The 26,364-nt window shown below is 52.3% G+C and overlaps 8 protein-coding genes across 8 annotated transcripts; 6 read left to right on the forward strand and 2 right to left on the reverse strand.

The window, feature by feature from the left end:
• Positions 1 to 2,725: 2,725 nt before the first annotated feature.
• Positions 2,726 to 3,330, reverse strand: BKA58DRAFT_383245 (uncharacterized protein). The gene is made up of 2 exons (XM_046170165.1): positions 3,091 to 3,330; positions 2,726 to 2,875 (listed from the first exon to the last, which is right to left on the reverse strand). The coding sequence occupies exons 1-2, from the start codon at positions 3,315 to 3,317 to the stop codon at positions 2,803 to 2,805; spliced, it is 300 nt and encodes a 99-aa protein (XP_046026579.1). The 5' UTR covers positions 3,318 to 3,330; the 3' UTR covers positions 2,726 to 2,802.
• Positions 3,331 to 4,505: 1,175 nt separating this feature from the next.
• On the forward strand, positions 4,506 to 5,004 carry BKA58DRAFT_383246 (uncharacterized protein). The gene has a single exon (XM_046170166.1). It carries the CDS (start codon positions 4,682 to 4,684, stop codon positions 4,898 to 4,900), a length of 219 nt encoding a protein of 72 aa, XP_046026580.1. The 5' UTR covers positions 4,506 to 4,681; the 3' UTR covers positions 4,901 to 5,004.
• Positions 5,005 to 8,411: 3,407 nt separating this feature from the next.
• BKA58DRAFT_158313 (uncharacterized protein) lies at positions 8,412 to 11,912 on the forward strand. Its single transcript, XM_046164914.1, has 4 exons — positions 8,412 to 8,639; positions 8,738 to 8,792; positions 8,879 to 10,726; positions 10,784 to 11,912. Exons 1-4 carry the CDS (start codon positions 8,570 to 8,572, stop codon positions 11,838 to 11,840), a joined length of 3,030 nt encoding a protein of 1,009 aa, XP_046026581.1. The 5' UTR covers positions 8,412 to 8,569; the 3' UTR covers positions 11,841 to 11,912.
• Positions 11,913 to 15,953: 4,041 nt separating this feature from the next.
• BKA58DRAFT_158379 (1.3.8-trihydroxynaphthalene reductase) lies at positions 15,954 to 17,262 on the forward strand. The gene is made up of 3 exons (XM_046164915.1): positions 15,954 to 16,221; positions 16,272 to 16,748; positions 16,797 to 17,262. Exons 1-3 carry the CDS (start codon positions 16,161 to 16,163, stop codon positions 17,060 to 17,062), a joined length of 804 nt encoding a protein of 267 aa, XP_046026582.1. The 5' UTR covers positions 15,954 to 16,160; the 3' UTR covers positions 17,063 to 17,262.
• A 1,441-nt stretch (positions 17,263 to 18,703) lies between these two features.
• Positions 18,704 to 19,595, forward strand: BKA58DRAFT_158440 (uncharacterized protein). Its single transcript, XM_046164916.1, has one exon. The coding sequence runs from the start codon at positions 18,828 to 18,830 to the stop codon at positions 19,359 to 19,361; it is 534 nt and encodes a 177-aa protein (XP_046026583.1). The 5' UTR covers positions 18,704 to 18,827; the 3' UTR covers positions 19,362 to 19,595.
• A 27-nt stretch (positions 19,596 to 19,622) lies between these two features.
• Positions 19,623 to 21,287, forward strand: BKA58DRAFT_468689 (uncharacterized protein; the record flags this gene model as incomplete). The annotated part of the gene is made up of 3 exons (XM_046175120.1): positions 19,623 to 20,722; positions 20,784 to 20,963; positions 21,057 to 21,287. Exons 1-3 carry the CDS (start codon positions 19,889 to 19,891, stop codon positions 21,285 to 21,287), a joined length of 1,245 nt encoding a protein of 414 aa, XP_046026584.1. The 5' UTR covers positions 19,623 to 19,888.
• On the reverse strand, positions 20,992 to 24,115 carry BKA58DRAFT_383266 (Sec34-like family-domain-containing protein). The gene is made up of 3 exons (XM_046170167.1): positions 23,962 to 24,115; positions 22,268 to 23,902; positions 20,992 to 22,215 (listed from the first exon to the last, which is right to left on the reverse strand). Exons 1-3 carry the CDS (start codon positions 24,064 to 24,066, stop codon positions 21,355 to 21,357), a joined length of 2,601 nt encoding a protein of 866 aa, XP_046026585.1. The 5' UTR covers positions 24,067 to 24,115; the 3' UTR covers positions 20,992 to 21,354.
• A 136-nt stretch (positions 24,116 to 24,251) lies between these two features.
• On the forward strand, positions 24,252 to 26,331 carry BKA58DRAFT_383267 (regulator of chromosome condensation 1/beta-lactamase-inhibitor protein II). Its single transcript, XM_046170168.1, has one exon. It carries the CDS (start codon positions 24,403 to 24,405, stop codon positions 26,173 to 26,175), a length of 1,773 nt encoding a protein of 590 aa, XP_046026586.1. The 5' UTR covers positions 24,252 to 24,402; the 3' UTR covers positions 26,176 to 26,331.
• Positions 26,332 to 26,364: the final 33 nt, after the last annotated feature.

Below are 26,364 nucleotides of genomic sequence, written 5' to 3' on the forward strand. Positions count from 1 at the left end.
ACGTGCAGGGCTTCGTCTGGCCTCATGTCCAAGTTCAGCAAATCCCGAACCAATATTGATGCACACAGGAAGTAAAACCGGAAATTAGTGAGAGGCTCGGAAAGGGGCTGTACGTTGCAGTATTTGTCCATGTGCCAGAAAGCAAAACTCATCGCTTCGAGATTGGAAAGTCTCGTCTTCAAAGTTATCTTCATCTCATGACCAACCGCGCCGGAACCGACTCACTCTTCAAACCCGTTCGACTACTCCAGATAGGCGTTGGATCCTTGCTGTAGCTGGCTAACCCCGCCGCCACCGGGAGCATCATCGAAGACTTAGTGCTTCCTCACTATCTCAACGCAACAAGTTCCCCAAGCGAGGCAATACTTCGTCTAGTTCGACGACTAACGGGCCGTAGAGGTGACAAGGGCGGGCCGAAGGCAACGGCAAGATCGATGATGCGAGCATTTTGTATGCAACACATGCAGTCGACACACGCATCTGTCAGCCACGCCGATTTGAAGATAGAAATCGGTCCACATTAACGAAGCGTAGCCATCTGACGACAACAGGCATCATCAATGTCACAGGATTCCAACATCCAGGTCTCGAAGGTTAGATCTGGCATAACGATACTCCGGAGTTTGTTCTAGCGTACGGAGCTTTCTTCCGCGATCAGCGAACACCCCACGAGAAGACATGGGAACGAGCTGCAGCATCATTAGCGCCCCTTTTATCCAAGTGCAGCAAGTGCGAGCGGCTAAAGTGATCGCTTAGGATCCGCTGGATCTTGGTTGGATCCTGAAACGATAGTGTGGCGACAAATGACGACGAGGCTTAGCGCGTCTTCGCCCCGGACCGTCGCTTCAATGGCAGAATAGAGAATCACCGATAGCAATAATTTTACCTCAAACGCAGGGACGATGTTAGGGCATAGTCTTGCACTGGATTCATTCACTGCTGCGAGGCTGCGTATGCCTGCAACCATCGCTAACGACCTCTGAAAGCCCTGGCTCACGTATTCCACAAGCACTTAATGCACTAGACGGCCAAAGGAAGGACTGCTTGCAATGGTCTAGGAGCTAGAAAGAAGTATGACCATACCATGCCCACGCAAAGTCACTCTGCGGGTCACTGAAAGTCACATGCCGACTGTTCGACAATTGATTGCACTTCGTCACTTAGTAATAGCTCGCGACCATGATCATGTACAGTGTCAAAGATTACCTGGAAATAAGTCGTATCCATATGAAGAGACAATTCTTACATGCCATCTTGCATTAGTGGACAGTAAAATCTTTTGAACTCAGACACCCAATCTCCTCCGCGGAGACCACAAATCCCATGGTGACAAATCTTGTCCATCCATAGCGGCTTTGATAACCGTCTACCATAGACCAGACCAACCGCAGCACTAGTAGGGATAAACCCGTCCAATAGAGTTACTACCGGTCATGACAATATTGACGTTGGGAGAAGTTACAAGGGACACGATGGAGAACCTTCATCGGGAAGCGATACGTTCGGGATGAGCCATCGTGTTTCGAAGGTTATGTGCCAGAATTCGAGGCTGTAAGTAGCTATAAACGCATACTCGATGACGAATTAGACCATCAAGTCGGTAAACAGTGGAGCTATGGGTTCCTTTCGGGTTGCGCCGGCGACATAGAAATATCCCGCACTGCGATTTCAATAAAAAACATATAGCATTGATGTCAAAATGAGACGAAGGAATCACACCACAAGTTTCTGTAATGCCGTTTCCAGGGCTAGAAGTATTTTTACTCTCCGTATATCAATATTTGACGCCATCATGCGGAGGATGAGTGCCAGTTTCACAAGCATGCGCAAATAGTTACAGGCGCTGCAGTGTGGCTAGATATCTGCGTGAATCTTTAGTTATTCGATGACAATGAGGAACAGCACGTTGAGAGTATAGTGTAATATGAACACGACGTCGTCATAGATCTACTGTAATTCAGTCAGTAACTCTTGTGATCTTGACGCGGACTGAATCGAGCCTTTCCAAGAATCATTACTTCCTTGTTGCGTCCAAAAGGAGGCTTATCACGAAAAGCACATGTACACAGCATTTTCGTCAGGCCGTACATTGTGAGAATGCATGAGCCATCTCACCGATGAATCATGAGGTAAGTCTAATAGTGTGTGACCACTGCGCTTGTAAAATTGTAAGTATCATCTAGTCCCAATGGAACACGTCTTCATGAGTCTTGAGACGTTATCGCGCCGTAGCGACGCTGCATGCAACCCTCCAAGGTCCGATGCTTGTACTACCCGATCTGATATCACAGTACGGCATCCATCGACTGCATCATCACGCTTTCGACCCCTCGGGCGGGCCTTCTGTGCCATGGACTTTTGAGACCCGTGAACAGTTCGTAGCACCCTGTGGTCAAGAAAAGCCACGCGCGTGAGCACTGAGCCACGTTGAAGCGATGCATCAAATCTCGTACTGCATAATCTAGCTCGTTACACGACTTGGAGCCACGGTCGTGCGAGCACAAGTAGTGGCGTTTGACAGCGGGTCGTCGTCCCCGTCAGACTACAGAAGTAGCGATGGTCTTGATACCCATAGGTACGATGCAGGGTCTGCTCTGGCTTTACAAATCTGTGTAATGGTTTCAATACCGCGTAAATTTCGGTACCCCGGTATGCTTGAAATGTGAACCCGGACACGAACATGCTGCGGTCAATCATCCGGAGCGCTGCTCCGTTGCATACGAAGCCACATTAAATGTCGTGGTACTGCCTACCGCCAGCGATGTGATCCCGGCCTCTGGATTCGATGGACAATGGAGCATGCTACCGCAGCACTTCGCGTGTTCTCCTTGATTCTGGGATAGGCAAGTTTGGTCTCGGCATGATGTTCGTGTTACTATAGTGATGAGTATATTTCAGATATAACAAAAGGAGCAAGGATGTAGGCGACTCGGTAAACCCGTTTGCAACCCTGATTTAGTACATTGCACATTCGCCTTGCAGGCCGCTCGCGAGATTGTGAGTGCCTGGGGATCCGGGTTTCCCATGTGCACACATTACTGGATAAATGCAATGAGAGGGAGAAGAACGCAAGTAAGACAATATACATACTGAAGCCGCCGTGGGCAAAGTTGGCTCGGCGACAAACCATGGACAGAAATTGACAATTTAGATTGCGCGACCATCAGAGACAAGTACCGACCCGGCGAGGCCCTCTCGGTCCGCTTTCCAGGAGCCGCGTTTGAGGGTAAAAGCGTGATACGAGGATTTCGCTTCCGCCGCACTGGTGCAGTCCCTGCCGATAAAGAAGTATAGCAGACAAGAACAGCCACAATCATATAAACCGCTTACTGCACCTGAATACCATATCTTCAAGCGGCTGAGATAGTGACTGCATGACAGCGTAAGAATCGCGAGCTGGGGATAATGCGTCGTTCGAGATAAGGCATGTACTCAATCTAGCATGACCCGTGGCGTGATACCGTGAGGCTATTCTGTGATCTTTCTCCCTCGAGAATCACGGCCATCTCACTTACCGTCGTCTACGACCGTGCATTTGAGTAGGCATATTCTACCTACAATAGGCCACACCTTGTGTACGGATCTTTACCGTGGACACACCTGTAGACTTACTCTTTCCAACGGATATGGCAATAATTTTTTTGGTCTTCGCTAGAGAGCGCTCGCAATTGGAGAATTGACCCCAGTCGTGCCAAATCCAGCTCTCAAGTGACATAACTCGCTGAGATGGCAACCATCTGAGTGGGTGGATTGTCGCTTTTGTTGCGCGCATGCTGAGTGTTCATGTCCGTAATAAAACATGGAAAGATGGAGACTGAGATCATGTCGTCGTCTACACATACATCGATGGATCAGAACAAGCCTAGAACACGCTCTGAACGCCACAAGGTACACATGCATCCGTTGTCAAGAGCACTAGCAAGCGCCTAGCAGCGGGAGCTTCCTTGCGAAGTTTGGGTGTGCTGAGCAAGAAGCTGAGCCATGCCGACATCATGATGTTTTAACGATGAGCCGTAAGCTGAGCCAGAAGGTGATGGCCGTGGTATTCTGCCTTGCAGTGCCATCGGAGAGATTGCGGAGACTAGTAAGATTTGGTGATGCTTAGAGCCCGATAGCGAAGGAACACATTACAACTAGATGTGGATCTGAATAGTAGTGCAAACTCGCGGAAGTAACGCAAACGCGAGGCCATTTCCTAGACAGGAGTAGTATGTCATGCTAGCGGATTCGATAGGGCTTCCGCACAGTATGCAAGGTTGTTTGGTTGGGAATAATGCCGAAGAGCGTTGCGGTATTCCGTGGGCCGACGGAGCTCCTTCAGCTGCAAGTAATCATCTAGGAATTCCTTGCCAAACAATACGTGGCGAGAAGCACGAGTCTCATACGGAGGCGGACCTACCAGAATCAGTCTGGATGTCGCATTGCATACATCCAAAGCATTCTTCGATTACAGCTGACAGATGCGCAGCAAATGGTGTGATTCCCGACAGCCTGTTGCTGTTGCCCCAATGGAAGCAGTCTGACCGAACGTGTCTTGTACCCGCAGGCTAAAGATTTAAGCCGCTCCAACTTCCTTGGTAAACGTTCTGGCGCGTTGCTTGCTTGGTAGTCATTGTTGACCTTCTGCGGCTTGCGGCTTGCCGTTTGAGATGGCTGATGAGTAGATCCCCAGAATCTTGGAATGAGGGGAGTTTGCAGTCTGTTAGCGCAACCGCTGAAAACGCTAGTATCTATTGGGTGCTTCTGCTGGGCCACCAATATTTGTGTACATAAACCCTGCATGATCGTCATCGATGATCAGTGCGAATGGTCTGCTGGAAATGCTGTCATCCTTTGTGTGAAACTACCGCGGTGGTCGCGGTGCTCTTTTCATGAAGAATGGCAAACGGTGAACGAGTGAGCAGTTTTTTAGAGGCTCTAGTAAGCACCATGTGCCGGACGGGGAACCGGAACCTGAAAATCCTACCTATCCACGTTGCTATAGTGTCTCAATGTCTGACAGGCGCGCGATCTCTCCACAGCGGGATCTCTCGGCAGACAGCTCATCGCAGCTCCGCTCCCGCTTTGCATTTCCGTCCAATGGGCGATCACGGAGATTTCATGACGATCATGAGCTGTTCGTTCAAACTTCAAAGATATCGCAGGCGAGTGCAAAACTCAATTGAGAAAGCTGACACGACCTAGCATTGCTTTGATGCTACTTATTTCCGACAGGCGTCCAGCATCACTCTGAACAGCTGTGGGCGGCCTTCCAAGGTTGTCTATAACCTTTTCGCGGACCGTATCGTATGCTACCCTATCACAGTCGCCCGTGACTCGAATGTGACTTGTCCCGTCACATATTCCAATCCATAGTGGTTCAGAGGCAGCGCCCTTGAAGCGCTTATGATATGACGTTGCGGTACTGCACGGTGCGTCAGATTCTAGCGGCTGGAGGTCGAGCTGGCTGTCGGGGCGCTGCCCGCTCTCGGTGTTGCCGCTGGCGAACATCCACACATCGTCAGAATACGGACAGACACTCCAAGCCATCAAGCCACTCCAGCGGGCTTGACGTCTCAGCCTACGTCATTGCGAAGTTCCAAAGGCAGGTGTCACCCCAAGTGCCGAGTTTGAACCGGCAGCGAGCTCGAAGGTGACCGTAGGAGATTTTCGAATGAGTCTCTGGATGCGCTTACATTGCAGGCTGCACGCAACTTGATACAATCCAGCCAGCCATGAACGCAGAGTACTTTTGGTACATCGCGCCAGAGGAACACGTTCGCCTCTGCCCATATTCACGGTCGCGGCAAGAGACAAGCCTCGTGTTCTTGATTCGAGTTGATTGAATCTCACCCATCGCGGACCGCGATGCCCAGACGTCTGCTTGATGGGGTGAAGATGAGGCGGGTCGAATACGTTCTAAGAAAGGAATTTACAGTCTGTACAATGGTTAGGTACGTTTCGCTTGCGTGCGTGGTAACGATGCAGCGGTTGACACGAAACAATAGTTTGGAAATGAGGTCGGCCGTGCTCAAAACACCAGTGGCGTTAGATAACGCGCGACACGACTGCAAGAGCGTTAGGGGCCAAGCTTGTTTCAGTTATCGAGAAATGCCATTCTTAGCAATTGTTGTCATATTGGTCTGAAGATCTGAGTCGTAATGCGAAAACGTCCGCGGTCGCTATTTTTTCTATCACGCCTTCACGAACCCGTCAGTGCTGTGGCGCGGAACTTGCAAGCGGAAGCGATTCGTAGGACCGACCTCGTTGGGCCGATCGTTTGGCTCGAGCACCCTGTTTCCGTCAAGATCGGCCTTAGGGCTGGCGTGGGGTTCCCGCATCTGGTAGGATGCTTTGAGAAGCGACACCTGCTGCCTCCTATCTGGAGGTCTCAGGCTGAGATGATGATCTTTGCCATTTCCAAGGTCGACTGCGGCTTTCAGGTAGCCTCTGTCGTGCTACGAGTGCATGTCTACATACATGGCTTGTCAGGCGTTGCGGAGTGCTTCCAGTATCGTCTGCATCATGGAAAAATAAGGTAGCAGGCGCGGATATTACACCCTGACTGGATGGTGCAATCGCGACATTAGCCTCAGCGGCATACCGCGGGCCTCTAGTACGTACAGCCGGGTTCACCGACTGATTCGTGCGGTACACCGTGTACAGTGACCGCTCTCGAACTTTGGTAACCTCTGGGACTAAAAGAAAAAGCAGAAGTGAGAGCTGTCAGAGTAGACCGCAACTGATCGCCAAATAAAGCAATTCACTGTTGAATTACAACAAATTTTGACGGTGAGCAAGCAGCTTCTGGCTAGAGGCGGGATACTGCATCCAGACGTGTCAAGCGCACCGCCTGGCCATCTAAAAACCGCCCTGCGTTGACTAAACATGGAGCTGTAATAGAACCACTTTTGTGTTCTGGGGTCACGTGCAGCATTGGTACGCGCGAGGCAGCACGCTACTCGAACCTGCCATGGCGCTCGCGATAATCATAGCCCCGCCAGAGCCAGTGCCACATTCGGCTCACCGTTCGAAACAGTTGACGACCCACTGGAGTACGGGGACAGAGCAGGAGTATCCAAGTGAGCCGTGCAAGCGTCGAATCGAAGTGGGGTCCTCGGTTGGCGTAGTGAGCCACTGTTGCAGTGGCCTTGCAAAGCGCGAACCTTGCCGAAAATCGATACAATTTCGACGACATCAATCTGGGATGAGGGTACAAAGGACTCTTATCCTCCCTCGTTTAGTGGCCGCGGAACGAGAGAAAGCATTGTTTTACGTTCCGAGACGAGTGGAGAGACTCGTGAGATCTCCAGTGAATCGGCACCTGTCAACCACGACTCAGCCGCGTGATGCTGACATACCTGAGCTGTTATCTCGTATGTACCGCCCATCACTACCTGCGGGAGTATGAAGACGCGAAAGGCTTCGTATAGCTCGCAACGAGAGCTGAGGTGGACTCACCGCTGCCAGCAACCTTAGTGGTTTCCTCGAACGCGTCTATATAGAGACATTGGTGTATCTTACAGGCATGCCCAAGGCCCCCGCCGGTGCTGATTTGACGCATATGCGGGCGCCGATCGTGGCAGTAATTTTGCCGTATTGTGCAGAATACATTACGGGTGTACGGGTGTCTTGCTGTCTTTTTCCCAGGGAGCCATGCGCCAACTCGGTTCGCGGACTTGTGGCTGACGCGGGCTCGGCGCTCGTCCCCCGTCACTCTCAGCACGAACCTCCACCCTGCCCTCCACCAATCTAGTCCGCGGTGCAGATCTCCAAGATGCATCCCTGTTGTCGCTGGGTCTTATCATCAACGCCGTGCAGATGCCCCTGGTCGCTCGAACAAACATCGGCTAACCAGGTCAGGCTCGACCCACCCAAGAGCCTGGCGCGCTGCATGTAACTGCGAGGCACTAGCTCATCCTCTCGTGCAGCAGGATCCCTCCTCAATTGATGAATTCATCGTCGCTCAGATGCATAATCAACACTCCCTGTTGGGAAAGGCCGCTAGTCAAACCCGCTCTTACATTTCCTACCTCTATACGCTTGAGAAATATCCTTCCCCACGCCAGCGTTCCTCCCGTGATAATCTTCTATCTTTACCCATCTCTCGTCACCCACTCCAACGTGCTCAGCCTACTTGATAGCCGCTGTACCACTTGGCCTGATTTTTATCTCGTCCTGCTCAGACCACTGCTAGTCGACTCGTTCTGCAGTCAGCGCCACAACAATCCTAACACACAGCTTCCGTCTGACGTCCCAACGGAAAACGTCTAGCTGTCGACTTGACGTCTGCTATTCCGCTTAGCTCAAGACTGGTTTCCATGCCCGCCCCGTTTTAGAGCCATAACAGGACTACCGGACTTCGGACCTATTACTCAACCCTCATCCCACTTGTTTGAGCCTTGCCGACATCTCTTTCGCCTCGATATCCTCCCCGCCTTGGAATCTCATGGCATTGATCTCAATCTGAAGTTTGGTACAGAATATCATCCTCAGACCCTCATACCACCCATCAGCCGGCCATTGCCGTGTCGACCAACATATCAAGTCCAGTTTCCACCAGGATCACACGTCTAATTCCTCCTCCAACATGGTCTTTTGCACATACTGTGGACAGTCGTTCACCAGAGACGAGCACCTCGAACGACATATCTTGACTCGTACGTCGTCCCCTCATCCTTCGCTCCTTCGTTCTTCCTTGTGCCAGCTACTATCCAATCGTCTCCTGAGATGTCTGCTAATCACTTTAGTTGAGCAGACACCAACGTCAAGCCATTCAAATGCTTCACATGTCACATGAGCTTTGCTCGACGGTACGTGGCACCCTTCGCCTGCTTCCTTGCTCTTTCTGTTCCCGTGGTATCGATTGGTCCAAACAAAGCGCTGACAGACTCTTCAGGGATCTTTTGCAAAGACACTACACCGTACACGGCCGCAACCAGAATAACGAAGAGGGTCTCCCACCGCAAGGGATAATACCCAAATCCGCCGGCCGCACACCCATAGCCTGCAGCAATTGTGCAAAGACAAAGACCAAGTGCGACAAGAAATTTCCGTGCACCCGGTGCGCCCAGAGGAATCTGAAATGCACGTTACGTCCTACAAGGCGTGCGTCGAAAGGTGTCCAACGGGTGGGGGGTCCCCCAGAAGCTGGGAGCGGAGACTCGAGCGAGAGCGGCAGCAACGCGGATGTGCACAACACATCCGGCAATGTTTCTCCAAACCACGATAGCCAGCCAAAACCAGCCATGTCGAAATCCTCTCCTTCTCAGATCCATCAGGCTTCCCATGTTCCGGACAGCCAGCCACCGTCGCAAAGACAATCGCAGTCGCCCTCAGCCCCTCATTCACGAAACCCTTCCATCTCACAACCGGTACAGCCACCGACACACATAAATCCCGAAGAGAAGTCGTTGCATCTTCATATGCCAATCTCTGATACACCGCCCTTTTTCGATCAATCTCCTTCCAACGGGCTCGCTCAATCATCGTCGCTTCTTTCGCCACTCCCTACGCCGGTGACCGGCATGAACGGATTTGTCACCTCTACGCCAATGTCAGGATACGATGACTTCGTCAGAACAGTACGGGACCAATCCGACAACGAGAGCCCTCAATTCATGATGGACCCTTGGAATGGCATGCCCATGGATACTACCTTCGATCCCATGCGGATAGACCCCGCATTGATGATGAGCATGAGTATGGACATGAGTATGGGACCGCCTCAGGATGGCATCCTTGGTATGATACCAGAAATGTCGCCTGCTCAAACATTTGGACAGCCTGTCCAGACGCCTCGCATGGACGAGTCCTTCTCGGACCTGCAAATCGGTAGTTCGGCGTCGATGTTCTACCCCTCAAACAGACACTCTTCCATAGCGGATGCCGGCATTCCTGATCTTGGTGCTATCATCGCGGCTCAAGATGGCTGGACTGTTTTCCGTTGCACTCCTTCCATCGCCTCAAGCTCGTGTCCTCGAACAGCGAGACTCAACCTCGAGCGGTTGGAGTTGAGCCTCAAGAATCACGAGGGTTGGGCTAACTGGTCCCCATCGTGGGATGAATCCGACTTTCAACAAGGCGGACAAATCGCCGTATCGAAGTTACAGGAAGCAACGCGAGACAAACTCCTCGCCATCACCCAAAGCTTTCTCCACAAGGCTTTGGACATCCACAAAGACGGAAGTAGCTCATCCAGCAGTGGCGAGTCTCCGGGATCCACGGCCTCTCACTCAAACTTCGTTCTTCTTCCACCTGCTCGCGTCCTGGAGTACTTTCTCAAATCATATGCCAACTCTTTCGAACGCTACTATCCCACTTCCGCTAGAGGTGTCCTCGATACGAATGAGCTGATGCAAAACTACAACGACAAAGCATCGAGCTTGCTCATTCTCATGATGATTGCGCAGGGCGCCATGACCATTCCGTCCATAGAGGCCAGGTGGCTAACTGGTGGCTTCACCGAAGCCTGCCGGATATCGCTCTTCGACCTGATTGAGAAGAACATCATAATGGCTGGTGATCCTATCGTTTTGCGTGCAGCCCTTCTCTTCACTGTTCAGGCGGCGTGGAGTGGCGACAAATGGCAGATGGACATCGCCATGGGCCAGCGTGGCATGTATTTCTCCATGTTGCGACATTCCGGTATTCTCGATGTGCGACCACCAGCAACGCCTCATGTGAACGGAAATATTTCGACGGATGCGTTGTGGAAGGACTGGCTTCAGCAAGAAAGCCGCAGTCGGTAAGTGTCGAAAACTTCGGTACCGTCACGTGAACGCACTTACTAATATTGTCGCAGCCTCATCTACTCTTGGGTCATGGTAGACCAAGACTTGTCGCTCTTCCACGATACCGCTCCTCTGTTCTCAGTAACGGAATTTGGCGCGCCGATGCCAGATTCCGATCGACTTTGGCAGGCGCAGACCGCCTCGGAATGGTCTGAGATGTTCAACCAAGTCCATGAGTTCTCGAACGGGTACTCTTCGGTAGGCTCTGGAGCCAGACCACCCAGTCTCCGAGATCTCTTCCGTTACTTCCTAGACGACGAGATAGTCGTCCAGGATGTGCAGGAGATCCATCTGACCCCTATGCACCTGCGTCTGCTCCTCCACCCTCTGCAGACTTTGGTCTGTCAGTATTGCCAACTCCTCAGCTGCTTTTCAGATAGCGTCGCTTCACGTTCGCGAAATCGTGCACTCACGGCAGCGTCGACTCGCGTGCGCCTCGAGGAGGTGCAGGCGTTACTTGGGCGTTGGTTCGATTTGGCGCAACGGTACATGAAGTCCAACCCAGTGTGTCCGATGATGCAGGCCAACCTTGTAATGTTCCACCTTATCAGCCTGAACGCAGTGTCCAACTTCCCAGAGATAGAGCGCCTAGCGCGTCGAGAGGGCGTGGACGGCTCCTACCAGCAGATGCTGTGGATGCACAAGAAGTGTTTGTCCGATGTGCAGGAAGCCATCACCCACGCCGGTCAGGTCCTTCGACTTATCCGTGAGATGCCGCGAGGGATCAGGCCGCCGTGGTGGGCTGGCGCTGTCTACCGCGCAGGGTTGGTCTTCTGGACGGATTCGCTGGCCCATGGCGAGTCCTTGAGTCCCAACCACCAAGGATCGTATCAGCCATCGAACTCCGCTTTCTCTGTGGATCGCCTTCCTTCTGACCACCCTACCATACTGAGGTACATGTCTCGCAGGGAGGGCATACCCACTCTGACCAAGCGCGACGGTACACACGTTCCCTTGGATAACGGCTTCGCGATCCTGTCGCATTGTATCGACGTCCTCGATGAGGGTGTCGCCACCAGGTTCTCGGATGGTATTCGTAGTAAACTCGAGAAACTCGCGCGAGGATAACCTCCCACTTCCATCTCTTTTCTTCTCTCTGCCCTCTACCGTACCACCACGAGCTCATGATGTTTTAGCGGGTGTTTCGGCGTTGTCCGTCTTATTGTTTCTTATCTCATTCCATCTCTTTCGGGTGACTTTCATCGGCATCGTCATCTCAGGATGCTTGAGAAGGATATACGCGAGGTTCCAAGCGTTGGTTGGCGTTCAAGGGCATAGACACAGCATCGGGGTCGAGTGATGTCCGTCTCGGTCACCGAGGTGCTTCGTGCCTGGAATGAGGTCATCGGAACCGACTGCAATGCGGTCCATAATGTATAGTACATAGACATGATGATCAAATAGCACCAACCGACTAAGGGAATAGCAAACCTGTACACTTCAGTGGACTGATGTTGTTGTTGTTGTTGTTGATGATGAGTGTGAAGCGCTTTCAGCTAACCCTCGGCTAGCTGGTCGTAAGCAACGGTGGGTGTCTGCTTGGTCAAATTGCCAGTGAGAGTACACTGACCACCTTCATTCGCAGGAGGCTCTCAGCTTGAGATGAAATCTCCTCATGTCGTGATGGTGGATGCGGGGCTCTTCTGTGACACGATGGTCGAAGGTGTCATAAGTGTATGCGTAACGGCTGGTGTGCAACACGTATGTCCCTTACTACTACCGTGTAGCCCCTCCGTCATCACTATCTGCGGGTTCTTGATAGCTTCGTTTTTCTCCTAAGCCGCGCATGTGTTTCAAGAGTAAGCAGGGCATGGGTCGGATTGCGTAGGTAATTGGTGTCTTTCGAGATTGGAGGCTTGATGGCGGGGTCGGCTAAGAGTGCGAATGGTGTGAGTGTGTGTGTGTGTGTGTGTGTGTAAGGGCGGCACTACGGCGGCGGGGTTTCTTCGAACCGTGTGTGGGGTGAAACAGAATGGCTCTACGAGGATTGGGACTCGTTACATGTGAAGGTGCGAGGGTAGCAGAAGGGTTGAGTTCGTAGTGGTGAGTTGGTCGAAGGAAGTCAAATGAGCCAGTGTGTCATGTTTGGACGTCTCAAGTTGACTGGAGTAGTACTGTGTCTGCAATATGCTTCCATCAGTATTGGTAACACCGTGGAGAATGTAAGCGTGTGTATTGAGGCACGTACCTCAACCTCTCCCACATAGCCCCGTCGCCTCTCCTCTTTCCGCGGACGTTATGCAAGGACTTCGTCGCACTATGATAGTGCCGCTTTATCCAGATCGTACTATGTCTGATTCACCCCCAGTAACCGTGCTGATGCATCGAAATCCATCATCGCTTCCGAACAAACGGTAACGCATTCTTACGATCGCCGCCTCATTTGGACTTCCCTAGTCCTCAATGCGGTCGGAGAATGGAAGCCTCTACCCGACGAAGTTACTAGCCAGATTTCTTCTGGCCGTTAAGTCGAAGGATGGGTATATGCAGTATGCTTCCGTATCACAGTGACAGAAAGCCGGTACCAAGACGTCTTCATGCAGGCTCATTGCTTGACAAGCTTACGCGTTCAGCGTGGCTACTCGAGTAGGGAGGTAGCATATGCAGCTCTAATCAAGATGACTGGCTGTTCGAGCACACAAGAGCGGTTAGGATCCTTCGGTTCCAAGCGGACATTGTTACACATCACAATAACCTACGACATGAAGGACCATTTCCAACATCCACGTACCCCGAGCAGTGGTTTCGCTCTAATCTGCATGTCTAATACGAAGATCTTGCCAAGCCTACGGGTGCCCGCACGACAGCCGTAGCTGTCAGGATGTACCTGGCCCGTGCCATCGGGCTTTGGTGTGTATCACTCCTTAGAGGATGGTGAACTTGCGAATGACCCCTCGTGAGTTCCATCTAACGGTCGGTGTGTCGGAGATTTTCGTCGCCGTTCGCGGCTTTCATCCTATCAAGAGGTGGTGATGGGTGTGATAATCTGGACACACTATCCTGATCGAAGATACGCCCAGTGCCGATCACTGCACTTCCGTATGCCAGCCGAACTTGAGTTAAGCATCGGGGACTTGTTGGGTAGTATCCGAACGGTTTGTGGCAGGGGAGGCTTCGTTGTGCTACTATTGCTGTACAAGTACTTTCACATATCTATTCCCCAGATCGTGCATCACTCGAGGTCTTCAGTTAGTTGCAACATTGTTGTAATAGTAAGCACAAAAACGAGCACGGAGACACGACAACGAGCATATCGTCAGATGACATATGAGAGCGAATGCGAAGTTCGATAATGGATGCCATGGCTGTCCCGTGGAAAGATGCATTAGCATAGGGCGATCTGGCAGACTGACGCGTGAAGCGCCCAACACCAGCCTCTTTCACCGCTATGTCTTTGACGGGAAACGGAATGAGGGGGAAACGCATCGATTCAGGTATAGCTCTGACAACTCCACAAAAGAGCTCTTTGAGACGACTACACCACCTCGTACTCAGACCGGGAAGGTACGTGATTCGTGCGGTGTTGATGTGTTTCAATATGTCTGGACAATCAGGTCGCAAGTCTTCTAATTGGTAGTCAGGTAGCTTCCACGACCACATAGCCCTTGACGGATGATGCATTTCTGACATAGGGTTATCCGCTACGTCCTGCCGCGCTGATGGCATGACGCGAAAGCATCCACCCTGGGCGTCTATACGCGTGGCCTTCTCAAAGAAGAGAACTCTTCCAAGCCGCTTGCATCCCCAGTGGCCTTATAGAGAGTGGCAGTCCACCTCATGTGGCTTTATCGGGTCATCCCTGCCGCTAGTACTGTGAGAAAAGAAGCGCCACACGAAGAGCATCCGAAAGATTCGTCAGCGCTGGATGTATCGGCACCGCGATCAAATACTATCGCTTGAAGGCGAGCCGTTCTGGGAACGAAAAGGCCGATGCGTTATGGTGGAGACGCATATCGGTTTGCAACTCTGGGTCAACGGATGCCGTTGATAAGACACAACATGGCCGGTGAAGATACTCCCTGTTTCCAGAACAGGTTATTCAGAGGATTGGAAAGCTCGCACGCAGATGCGCAGCTGCTTTGTGCTCTTGGTACAGGTATGTAATCTGGATAAAGACTGGCATGCATCGTCGGTGTACGTGCTCGGTTCTGGTCGCTCGTATATGGACTCTTTATTAATCTGTGCACAGGATCCTTATCTTGAACAAATCGTACTCGAGATGAGAACGCTCACGGCTCGCTGTCCACCGTTTGGAACACTCCATCCATCCCGACGGTACGACAATTGAAAGATGAAGTGAAGTGAAAGAAACGCACGGACGTTACGTCGACGGATCCCCGCTGTAGAAGCCGGCAGCACCCATTTCTGATTGCGACACCTGGCCACGCTTGGCCGACTTGTAACACACTTCCATTTACCGGGTCGAGTCCGGACTTCACGGTACTCAGGGAGTCATGATGACCGTTGGTGTATGGGGAGCCATTGAGGTTCCAGTACACGGGGTGCTGAGAAGCGTCGAGGTCCTGCCGAACCCTGAGCGGGTTCAGGCTAAACCGTTCAAAGGGGTCCGAAGTTTACTTCAGCACGTCACATGACCGTATCGGATCGTCAGACCCCTACGGCCCTGGGGCTTACGACGGACCGAGTCGTCGCAGCGACATTCGAATCTGCTCGCGTCACAACGCGAAGCAACGGGCTCTCAGCGGAGACTCTCTGTTGATGGTGGACATCCGAGTATGCGAAAATAGATGTTTCGATGCCGCCGGCGTCGCATCAGCCTCGCGATTCGTTCCCACTGTCAAACGCCAATCTTTCGCAGCGTCATACCTGGTGCTTCACCAGCAGAACTCAATGAGATGCCAGCATTACTCGCGGTCGACAAAAAAAGATGTTTCGATCTCGTGAAACGGGTGCGTGCTGCACGAGAGGCGCTGGAAGTTTGGTGTTGCTCGGCCGGCCCTGGCAGCTCGTGAAGATTGTCCAATCGCAAGCGCTCCTGGCCTCTTCGGCCCCTCTGTCCGACGGTCTGTCCCTGAGGCTCAGGCTCTCCTACGGGGACGGGGACCACGCTACGGGACAGATGCGGCGCAGGTACACAGTTTCAGCCCTAGGACTCACGACTCCTGGGGGCGATGCTGAGTGCCGAACCGGACGCTTCGAGTTGGGGGAGTGGTATGGATGTTGGGATACCGGTGGTGGAGTAGATGGAAAAGAGCTACTCACTGAACGCGGTCTCCGCTGGCGTTCCGAATAGCGAAAGGGTATATATGTACTCGTCTTGACCGTGGAAGGGAATTATCATCATCACAACCACTCTCATCACTACTACGAACACCTTCCCACTCCCCAACTCAACACCCCAATACACAACCATCTCGACATCTCACAATGGCCTCAATCGAGCAGACATGGAGCCTTGCTGGCAAGGTCGCCGTTGTTACCGGCTCAGGTAAGCTTAATCACAACAAAACTCCACCTCCTATGTTAACAATTATGAAGGCCGTGGTATCGGAAAGGCGATGGCTATTGAGCTTGCAAAGCGTGGCGCAAAGGTTGCCGTCAACTACGCTAACGCCGTCGAGGGTGCTGAGGCAGTCGTCAAGGAGATCAAGGCCCTCGGCAATGGTTCAGACGCCGCTGCCTTCAAGGCCAACGTTGGCAACGTCGAGGAGTCTGAGAAGCTGATGGACGACGTTGTTGCCCACTTCGGCAAGCTCGACATCTGCTGCTCCAACTCAGGTGTTGTCTCTTTCGGTCACTTCAAGGACGTCACACCCGAGGAGTTCGACCGTGTCTTCACCATCAACACCCGTGGCCAGTTCTTCGTCGCTAAGGCGGCTTACAAGAGGATGGAGATGGGTGGTCGCATCATCCTTATGGGATCCATTACTGGTCAGGCCAAGGGCGTACCTAAGCACGCTGTCTACTCTGGCTCAAAGGGTGCCATTGAGACATTCACCAGGTGCATGGCTATCGGTAAGTCACATCATGCTCACTTCCACTTCATCTACTGACAAAATCTAGACGCCGGCGAGAAGAGAATCACCGTTAACTGTGTTGCACCCGGTGGCATCAAGACCGACATGTACCACGCCGTCTGCCGCGAGTACATTCCCGATGGTGACAAGCTCAGCGACGACCAAGTCGACGAATACGCCTGCACATGGTCCCCTCACAACCGTGTTGGTCAGCCAGTAGACATCGCCCGCGTCGTCTGCTTCCTTGCTTCCCAAGACGGTGACTGGGTTAACGGAAAGGTCATTGGCATTGACGGCGCTGCTTGCATGTAAGCGTGTTGTCTTTGATAGAGCATGTTTTCTTTGGATATTTTCCGCAGTCACGAGCTAGCATGTATCGGCGTTCTTCGTGAAAGAAGAAAATAATGAAATATTCGAACCACCTCATTTTCGCTTGACGCTTTCATTCTTACTGTAATGCAAGACCTGGCAAAGCAATTCTCTCTCCGCACACCACTGCAAAGTGGTGGTGGTGTGGAACCTCGCACCGCGGCTTTGCTGCTTTTTCGGTCCAGGTCATCCCAAGGATGTATTAACAAGACTCTTGACCGCCAGGTCCACTACCATATCTGCTCCTCACCGCCGTCTTCATATCCTTTTTCGCGCCAAAGAAAAGATATACCACCACTCACCACCGTCTTGACGAGATCAGCCCCGCCTTCACGAGTTCGACTAAGACTTCACCGTGTTTCTTGACGAGAGCTCGCTACCTATAGCTAGCGGCCTCCACAGATCATCCATGGACGCAGGATTCGCGCATCTACTAGGCAATCGCTCTAGTATTCTGAAAGTGTTTTGCGCGGGCCTGGGATAAGATCGATTACTAAGAAATAAATGAAGACGTGCAGATGCGTCAGTACTGGTGGTGGTATTGTTGGTACGAGCCTCGTGCGCGGCCGTTGGGCGGCGCCAGATAGCTTCCCTGAGGTCCGCTTTCGCGTGCGCCGCGTGGCCAACTCCAGCACGACCGTTCGGCGAAGTTCCTCGCAACATCACCAGCCACGACCTTTGGTATTGCGCAATGAGTGCTGGAAATCATAGCCTACAAGCGATCCTGTTCAGGGATCCGAAATGAGGCCTTGAGTGGCGACGAGGTGTCTCGGCCTGTACCTACCTGGTTATCGAAAGGGCAGGCCCTCCAAGATCTATAAGCGCTCCCTCGAGGCCGAAAATAGCCAACAATTACAAACAATACCAAGACCATCTAGCGATCGGGAGGGGTTTCATAATGTGGCACAGTACTCATCTATTGGACCCGTGCGGTTTCTCCCCCGTCCTTTCCTGTTGGGTGTCGACACGTAGGTCACTGTCGCGAAGGCGCATGCGAAACATGTTCAATGAGCATCAACCAACACTAAGAGGTGCAGCGAATGTCGTGGCTAACGCCCGGAATTATCTCTACAGTGAACTTAGTCGAAGCCTAGTAGTAAATTGCTGACGATTTGCCAGTTTGTGGCTTTCTTGTAGTGGAGCTAAGCCACGCCCTGGGTCAGCTATTTCAGCCGCAGTGGCAGGGTTGCTAAACGCTTAATGGCTGTGTTTAGCAATCACTGGAACGTCGTGTATCCGAAATGGCCTTTGCGAGATGCGACTTGTCATTCTTAGTATCCTGCTATACTATTCTCCGCAATCTGGTCGTGTAAAGGGCCTGAGGCAGGGCTGACCACCGAGGCGACACTGCACAGTAAGAGGATAGAGCTTACCATCAGACGGCAGTGTCGCCATCCGATGGCTATGTGTAGAACATCAGCAACTTCTGATTTGTGATCACTCTCGCCAGACGAGTACATATCTAAAGAACTTCTTCTCAGTCAAGTTCATCTCATCATCAACACATCATCTACTTCACAGCATCTTCATCACTATATTAACATCACATCTTCAACGTCTCTTCTCTCGCTTCACAGCATCTACACTCCTAATATCGTCGATAGCATCTCATAGCTCGTTGCTACTTCTTCTTCGTCATCACCGCATTAATCGCTACCTTGCCAGGTCACCACTCCCGCAATATCAACACACAAACTCATTAGACAACATGGTTGCCTTCACATCTATCGCCTTGACCGCCGCTTCTCTTCTCGGTCTCACAGCCGCCGTACCAGCGCATCCAGTCCGGCCAACCGGAGTAGTCCACCGCGTCTTCGCCGGATCCACAACCGCCAACGGTGGCCTACATTTCGAGCCTGAAAACGTAGTCGCAGAACCTGGCGATCTCATGGAGTTCCACTTCCTCCCCAAGGCGCACACCTTCGTGCAGTCCTCGTTCGACAAGCCATGCGAGCCTCTTGGCGGCGACAACTCCATCTTCTCTGGCTTCAACTTCAACACCACCGCAGGTGAAGCACCAAACGTCTTCACCTTCACAGTGCAGGACAGGAACCCCATCTGGTACTACTGCTCTCAGACGAATGGCAATCACTGCCAGAAAGGCATGAGCGGTGTTATCAACCAGAACTTCAACTCCGACAAGACGCTTGCAAAGTACAAAGAGAATGCGGTCAATACCGTCACCAAACAGCCTTCTGTTGACCCGCTTGCTTCTCAGGGTGGCTCGATTGTGCCTCTGTGAGCACTTGGTGGAATCAGCTGCATGTAGCATGGGCAGCGTGGCGATTGCATTTCATGCTAAAGATGGTCTCTTTCTGCACGGTCGTTGTTTTCGCATTACATAGTTGACTTCCTTTCTGCATGGCATCGGTGTTTTGGTTTCAGTCTTTTATACGTGCCCTACGCATTCTACACTACTACAGTAATGATATTTCTATTGTGTTACAATTCTATACTCCTCCGCGTCGGATCAGCGACAGTGCATTTTTACAGAATTGTTTACCTAGGGACAACATGTGAGACCAAAAGTTTGCTAGGAATGAACGTTGCTTCAAATTGTCGTCAAGCTGTCCTCGTCACTTCTTTGACGTTCTTTCTGTGTTGCACATTTGCAATATAGACAAACAATTGCCTTGCAGCTCGTTTTCAGGACTCATTACCTCACTTGGTCGATGCCATCTTCTCAGTTGAAATAGTTTAAGGAAAACACGTGTCTACTTATCTGAACAACCCCCAATGTTTTCTCAATAGATCACTCAAAGTCCCATCATGGCACGAACCCGAGCCTGCAAAGCGCGTCCTAGACCCCCCTCTCGCAACACCATCACCAGAGTGACTTCGGGACGTGGGTCTACAGTCGAGTCACTGCGTGCATCGACAATATCCGTGGAATATGACAAGGGTAAGAGAGATGACTTGCGCAACATCGACGTAGAAGACATCAACGTGAAAATCAAGCAAGAAGAGGAAGACACAACAGAGACAAACGATACAAGGATATCACCAAAGAGAGGAGCTCAGGAAATGACACCGAAGTTTTCTATAGCGAAGAAACATAAATTCTCTGCACCTGCTTCCGCCACTCGTCTCACGCGGTCCAAGACTTTGCCTGATAGGAACGAAGCGAGTCGTACCCAGTCTGACAGTGAGTCAGAGAGTTCAGAGAGTGACATCGAAACACGATTACACACAAAGCTACGCTCTATCAACTCGCCTCTTCACCTTCTACGCCCGTACATGGCCTTCCAACTCTCTGTCTCTGGTCTTTCGGGCAAAGCATACAACGCCGCACAAGCATCGATGAAGTCAGTCCTCGACGTAGCAGAAAGCTTTGAGAAGCAATGTGGTGGGACAGTCACAAGGGCGCACGAAAGCCTTAGCAGTAGGAGCGGCGATGAGTGTGAGGGGCGACAGCCTCAGACCAGACGAAAGCATGGAGAAGGGAGACAGGTGTGCAAAGGCGCGAGGCTAGGAACAAAGAAGGACGACGACGTGTTACCGAGAAAACAGCAGGAACTGAATGAACAAACGAGGAAGAGACTTGCACAAGAGCGAAAGCGAAGGGGAGGGGCAAGATGGTATCCGAGTGAAGATGGTTACTCAGTAAGCCGCCAATAAGGATCCCCCAGCCCCATCGCTCTCCCTACAATACTGACATCTAAAGTCCACTGGTTCCGGGTCCATCTCGTCTTCCACCACCACCTCCGAAATCGCAACAGAAATAGCCAGCGACACCGAAGACGAAGCCAAATACCCCCCGGTGAAGCAACCCTCTGTATCGAGCACAACCTCAATCTACGACTCACTCTGCGCATCGACGACGGATTTTGACCAGACCAGCTCGGTAAGTTCCTGCCTTTAGCCTTTTCAAAGTGATGATGATGGTGGTGGTGGTGGTGGTGGTGGTGGTGATGATGATGTTGATCAATTCTAGTAGGAAGGCGATGAGAGTGATGTGATTGAACGCCGCGACAAAAACGCACTGCGACGGCAAAAAGCGAGGCAGAAGAAGCGGAATGCGTGGAAGAGGGAACAACTAGAATCGGAGAGTGAAGTAGAAACGGGGGTGGGTGTTATTGAGGAGACGGAAGAAGAGAAGACACCCATGTTGACGGAAATTGACTGTGGGAGGGAAGTCATGGTAGATTTCTGTCCCGTCGCATGGTGAGGGTACTTCAACCATAGACCAGCATCCATAGATATTTCCATATTTTATCCAGCTTACAGGGGAGCTATCACATCTTGATCCTCAAACCCGTGTTTCCAGTCCTTTCTGTGCCTGATCTCCCGCTGGTGGCACCCATACTGTCTGCATCGCTATCATCTCCATCTTGGTAGTCCTCTTGCTCATCATACATGCTGCCCAGTCCTAACGTGCCAACTTTGAACGTGTTGCCGCACCACTCGCTAAACACATCCGGATCCCAGACTCCGTCTTCTCTTCCTTTGCCTTTAGCGCTCCTGCTGGCTCCGTTTTGGTTGGAAAGAGATGGTGAATATGACGTGTCGTACCAGTCTTCGTATGCTTGGGTGACTGATTCCATGACAGCTGCTACTAGCATTTCGCGTGTACGGGCGTCGGTGATATATTCTTCCAGCTTCGATCTCAAGAACGGCGTCTCGTGCTCGATGTTCTGCCGGATCTTGCTCGTGCGCGCAGGAGCTTCACTCGGAGGCACCTTCTTGTTATTCTTCGTGTCGATCGGTGCCGTCATTCTGGCGACGAATTGACCAGTAAAGTCATTAATTGCTTGGCGCAGGCGGGCGTCCACTTCAGCTTTGGCGTCCAGCATGTTCTCTACGACTTTGGGTATCAAAAGCCCGACGAGATTCCGCGGGTTGAAGAGGCCGCCCCGAGCACGCAGCTCCCAGAAAGTATTCGTGACACTCGAGAAGTTGTACTGGACTTCAGTTTCCGGCGTGACGAACTCGATGTCGAAAGCTACAATTTGTTGTTTGAGGAGAAGGAGGTGCGATACGAGGAAGAGGGCGGCGTCGGTGGGCGAAGCAGATTTGGCAAGCAACGTGCTAGCTTGAGCGAGAGAAAGTGTGGTGCTGTGGACGATGTGATGAGCCAGGTCATCGAATACAGAGGACTAGGAGCACATTAGCATGATGATTAGGGTATGCGAGCGTTCAAAGACTTACATGAACGAGCCTGTAAATTTTGCTGAGCAACCAGATCGCTTTGCGCAATGTAGGGTACCAGTCTTTGAAGGCGGCTTCGGTATTGAAGTTCCACCGCGCATCTGGATCGTCGTCTTCGACTATTGTGGGCGTCTTTGGCATCAAAGGAGTTGGCGGGACCTCGGACTTGGGTTGCTTCTTGCCAGACAAGACGGGTTGGTTTGACTTTGTCCCGGAAGTGGCGTGCTTCTTGTTCTTTGCTGGGTAGTCGAGATCTTCTGGTTTAGGCTTGTATCTCTCTATGTCGTCTCGCAGGATCGCAAGCGACAGGAAAACCAATCTGTTTTGCGCATCTTGCAGTGCAGGGTGTACAATGACAGAAAAGTCCAGCTTGTTCGCCTCGACTGGCGACTCCTCCTCTTCCTCCTCCATGTATCGTGTCTGTATCAGTGTGCAGAGTTCGCACAGCTTGAGTATCTGCGTCTCGTGGATGGTGCGCGGTCGCAGATGGTCGTATAGAGGCTCGCATACAGCTTCGAGGAAGTCGTACAATCCGCCGTCACCCTCAAACCACTCTCGCCATAGGTCGCACTCGTCGAAACATATGCCACGTATGTAGCTTATGCTGCTTCGCGCAAAGGCTACGAGATCCGTCGATGTGCTCGGAGCTTGTGCGATCTCTCCGATCTTCTTCGTAACGATGGGAAGTATGAGTCGGCCACGGGTGGCTGAGTAGCTCTGGTACAGCTCGTTCATCAGACTTTGGTATTCGGCTTCTCCGCCTGGCGCTGCTCCAGCTGGCAGTACTGCCCGCTTTTGTATCTCAATGCCTATGTTCTTCAACTCTGGCGCGCCGACGCGGAATTTGGCGTACAGCAGCGCAGACATGGTGGTGTCATTCAATTGTCTATCCGCTATCCGCTTCGACACATCGGCTGCAATTTCGCGAAGCGCTTCGGTGAAGTGGACGCGGATGAGTGTGAGGGCACGGGTAAGGAGCAGTCGGTATCTGGATCGGTACGTTTCGGCTTCGCGATGTTTGGAATGCGCCTGCATGTATTCGAGGCAGCTATCTAGGTTGGCCAGCATCTCCACAAACTCTTTACCCCGCACAATCTTTCCTGCTCCCGGAGCATTGAGACGTTTGGTGGTAGGTTCGAGGTAGAGGTAGTATCGTAGATTCTGCTCCATATCGTCTGCGAGCTTCGTAATACGCTTCTGGTCGTCGATGAGGCCTTCGCATTGTGTACGGAAGGCGTTTGTCTGGGCTTCGACGATCTTGAAGGATTCGGAGAGGGAGGAGAGAATATCGAGGGTCGAGGTCGTGTCGGAGATGATGTTCTCGAGGTGGTTGCGCGTTATGTGTAGTTGGTTCTGGTAGAGCCTGTACTCCTCGTGGCTGGCTTCGAGCAGCTCGTCGCTGACGCCGCCATACCAGTCGGCAAACTCCAGCTCGGTGCTGATATCCTCACGTGACTTCTTCTTCTCGAGTGCCTTTTCCTTCTTCAGATGGGCCCGCACGACCGTGTAGAAGTCGCTGTACGACTTGGCGCGTCTGGCCACGGTGGCCGGTGGAGGGCCATTGAGCTTGCCGGGCCGATCGTCTTCTGCCGTTTCCGCGATGGCTTCTGCACGCTCGAAGTCAGCCTGACTCTCCTGCAAGTACAATCATCAGAAGTGCTCAAACGTACCCAGGCAGCGGATGGTGGGCTTACGTTCTCCTGTTTGAGCAGGCTCTCTCTGCGGCGGTGCTTGCCCTTTTCCTGGGGCTTGGCGGTACGCGGCACAAAGGCAGTGTACCACGAGTCTGCCTCGTACATTCTGGCGCGATTCGGCGGTTGGTAGGGTTGTTGTATGGAGACAGGAAACACGACGACGCCAGCTTCCACATGTCGGAGCTCGGTGATGCTCGTGGGGGTCCAGCAGCTGGCGCTAGGCCCAATTAGCGCTAGACTCATCTGTCAATGTGGAGCAAGTCTAGAGCGTCATTGATCACGCAGCTACGATTTGGAGAAACTATCCGGGCTGTCCAATTACCAATGCTCCAACCGTAATCGGACCTTCGATCGTGCTGCAAATGTTGCTCTCTTGATCTATCCAGACGCCCACGGGACGACACCTGCTACTACGAGCCCACCGACCCCATATACTACACTATGCTCAGCACAAAGTGTGTGGCACGCGCGACCCTCCGAACGCCTCATACCCCGCGAGTATGTAGGAGCATAGCGACCAGACCCCCGCAATCACACGTCCGGACGGCATCCCATCCGTATGCACAACGACGACAGCAACATTTCGTCCGATCCATAGCCACCGTCGGCGTGCTCTGGGCTACCGCCACAGCATATCAATGGTGCAATGGGGATTCGATCCTACGAGATGCGCACGCCGAGGAACAAGAGGAACCAGAGCTGAAGTTTGAAGCGCCACGGCGGCAGGCAACATCGGTCGACGACAACAGAAATATCATCAGCTCACAGCATCTCCAAGTGATCAAGAGTTGGGAGAACCCTGGCGTCTACACATGGGGTTCCAACTCAGGCAAGGTCGTGGCACCCGACTCGGACGAAAAGTACATCAAGACACCAAGACGCTTGACCTTCTTCGACGGAAAGTTGTTGCGGGACATCAAGCTCGACAGAAACTTCGGTGCGGCTATCGACGAGAAGGGCGATCTTCTGCAATGGGGCACCGCCTTTGCGAACGATGTAAGGGAGCCTACGAAGACTCTGACGGGTCATAACCTTACCTCCCTCGCCATCTCCCGCGACCGCATCATTGGCCTTTCCAAGAGCGGCTCCGTATACTCGATACCCGTTTCACAGGCGGAGCAGAAGGAAGGCCCAAAGCCGCCATCTACATCCTGGATCCCTTTCTGGGGCGGCTCCAACAGCATCTCATATCGCAACCGTACACCTGAAAACCTTGGATGGAGCGAGCGCGTCACAGATATCTCGTCTGGGCTAGAGCACGCGCTCATGCTCACCTCCTCTGGTCGCGTCTTCTCCTTCGCATCAGGTTCACAAGACTTCCCTAGCAAAGGCCAGCTAGGTATACCCGGTTTATCATTCGAGAGCCGTCCCACTGGGGCGTTTGATATTCCTCACGAGGTCACTACACTGAAAGGCTTCCCCGTCAAGAAGATCGCTACTGGTGACTACCACAGCTTAGTCTGTGATTCCGAAGGACGAGCTTTTACTTTTGGCGACAACACGTCCGGCCAGCTAGGTTTTCCGTACAACGCTGAAGCGCAAAGCGTAGATGCGCCATCTCTACTCCCAACACAAAAGCTATACTCCGGTCAGCTGGGCAAGGTGACAAACGTATTCGCGGGCGGCAACACGTCTTTCCTTGCCGTTGAAGCGACCAAAGGTAACAGGACTACTGCAGACACATGGGCCTTTGGGTTTGGCCTTACTGGTCAACTCGGTGTTGGTCGATGGGTACACACGCAGGCCGACCCCGTCAAGGTTCCCGCCTTCTCTGGCCTCTTCGAGTGGGACGAAGCCAAGAACATAGCAATCCCGATCCGCCTATCCACCATCTCAGTCGGCTCAACCCATGCCGCCGCCGTCCTCGACAACGTTGCCAGCGTCGCTGTGACAGGCCGATCGAAGAAGCTTACCGATAACGACACCAACTGGGGTCGCGACATCTTATTCTGGGGTAACAACGAATACTACCAAATCGGCAGTGGCAAGCGGAGCAACCTAGCCACGCCGACATATATCCAACCACTTGACCAAGCTGCCGAGCAAGAGCGCGCTGCGTCTGCGGGCGGGTTCGGAAAACAACTAAGAGAAAAGGAGATGCATCGTTTCCAAATCACACCACGGAACAAGGTCAAAGTCAATGGCCGCACAGTCGAATTCGAGCAGAAGGTGGAATGTGGACGGGGTTGCACTGCTGTTTACTCTGCTGTTTGATGTTCCAGCTACAGTTTGTATTCGTTCTTGTACATATACCTCCGCCTTTTAGGGCGGGCACCGCTACGTTTGATGACATGTAATGTAAGAGTAGGTTGAAGGACAGGCTATACCTCTCCCAAATGGATCTGAGTGTTTGATCTTCAAAATCACACCATTACAATGATGACAAAATTCACTAATCCGTCA

This window comes from Alternaria rosae, assembly GCF_020736505.1.
Source record: "Alternaria rosae strain MPI-PUGE-AT-0040 chromosome Unknown BKA58scaffold_4, whole genome shotgun sequence".
NCBI classification, from domain to species: Eukaryota; Fungi; Ascomycota; class Dothideomycetes; order Pleosporales; family Pleosporaceae; genus Alternaria; species Alternaria rosae.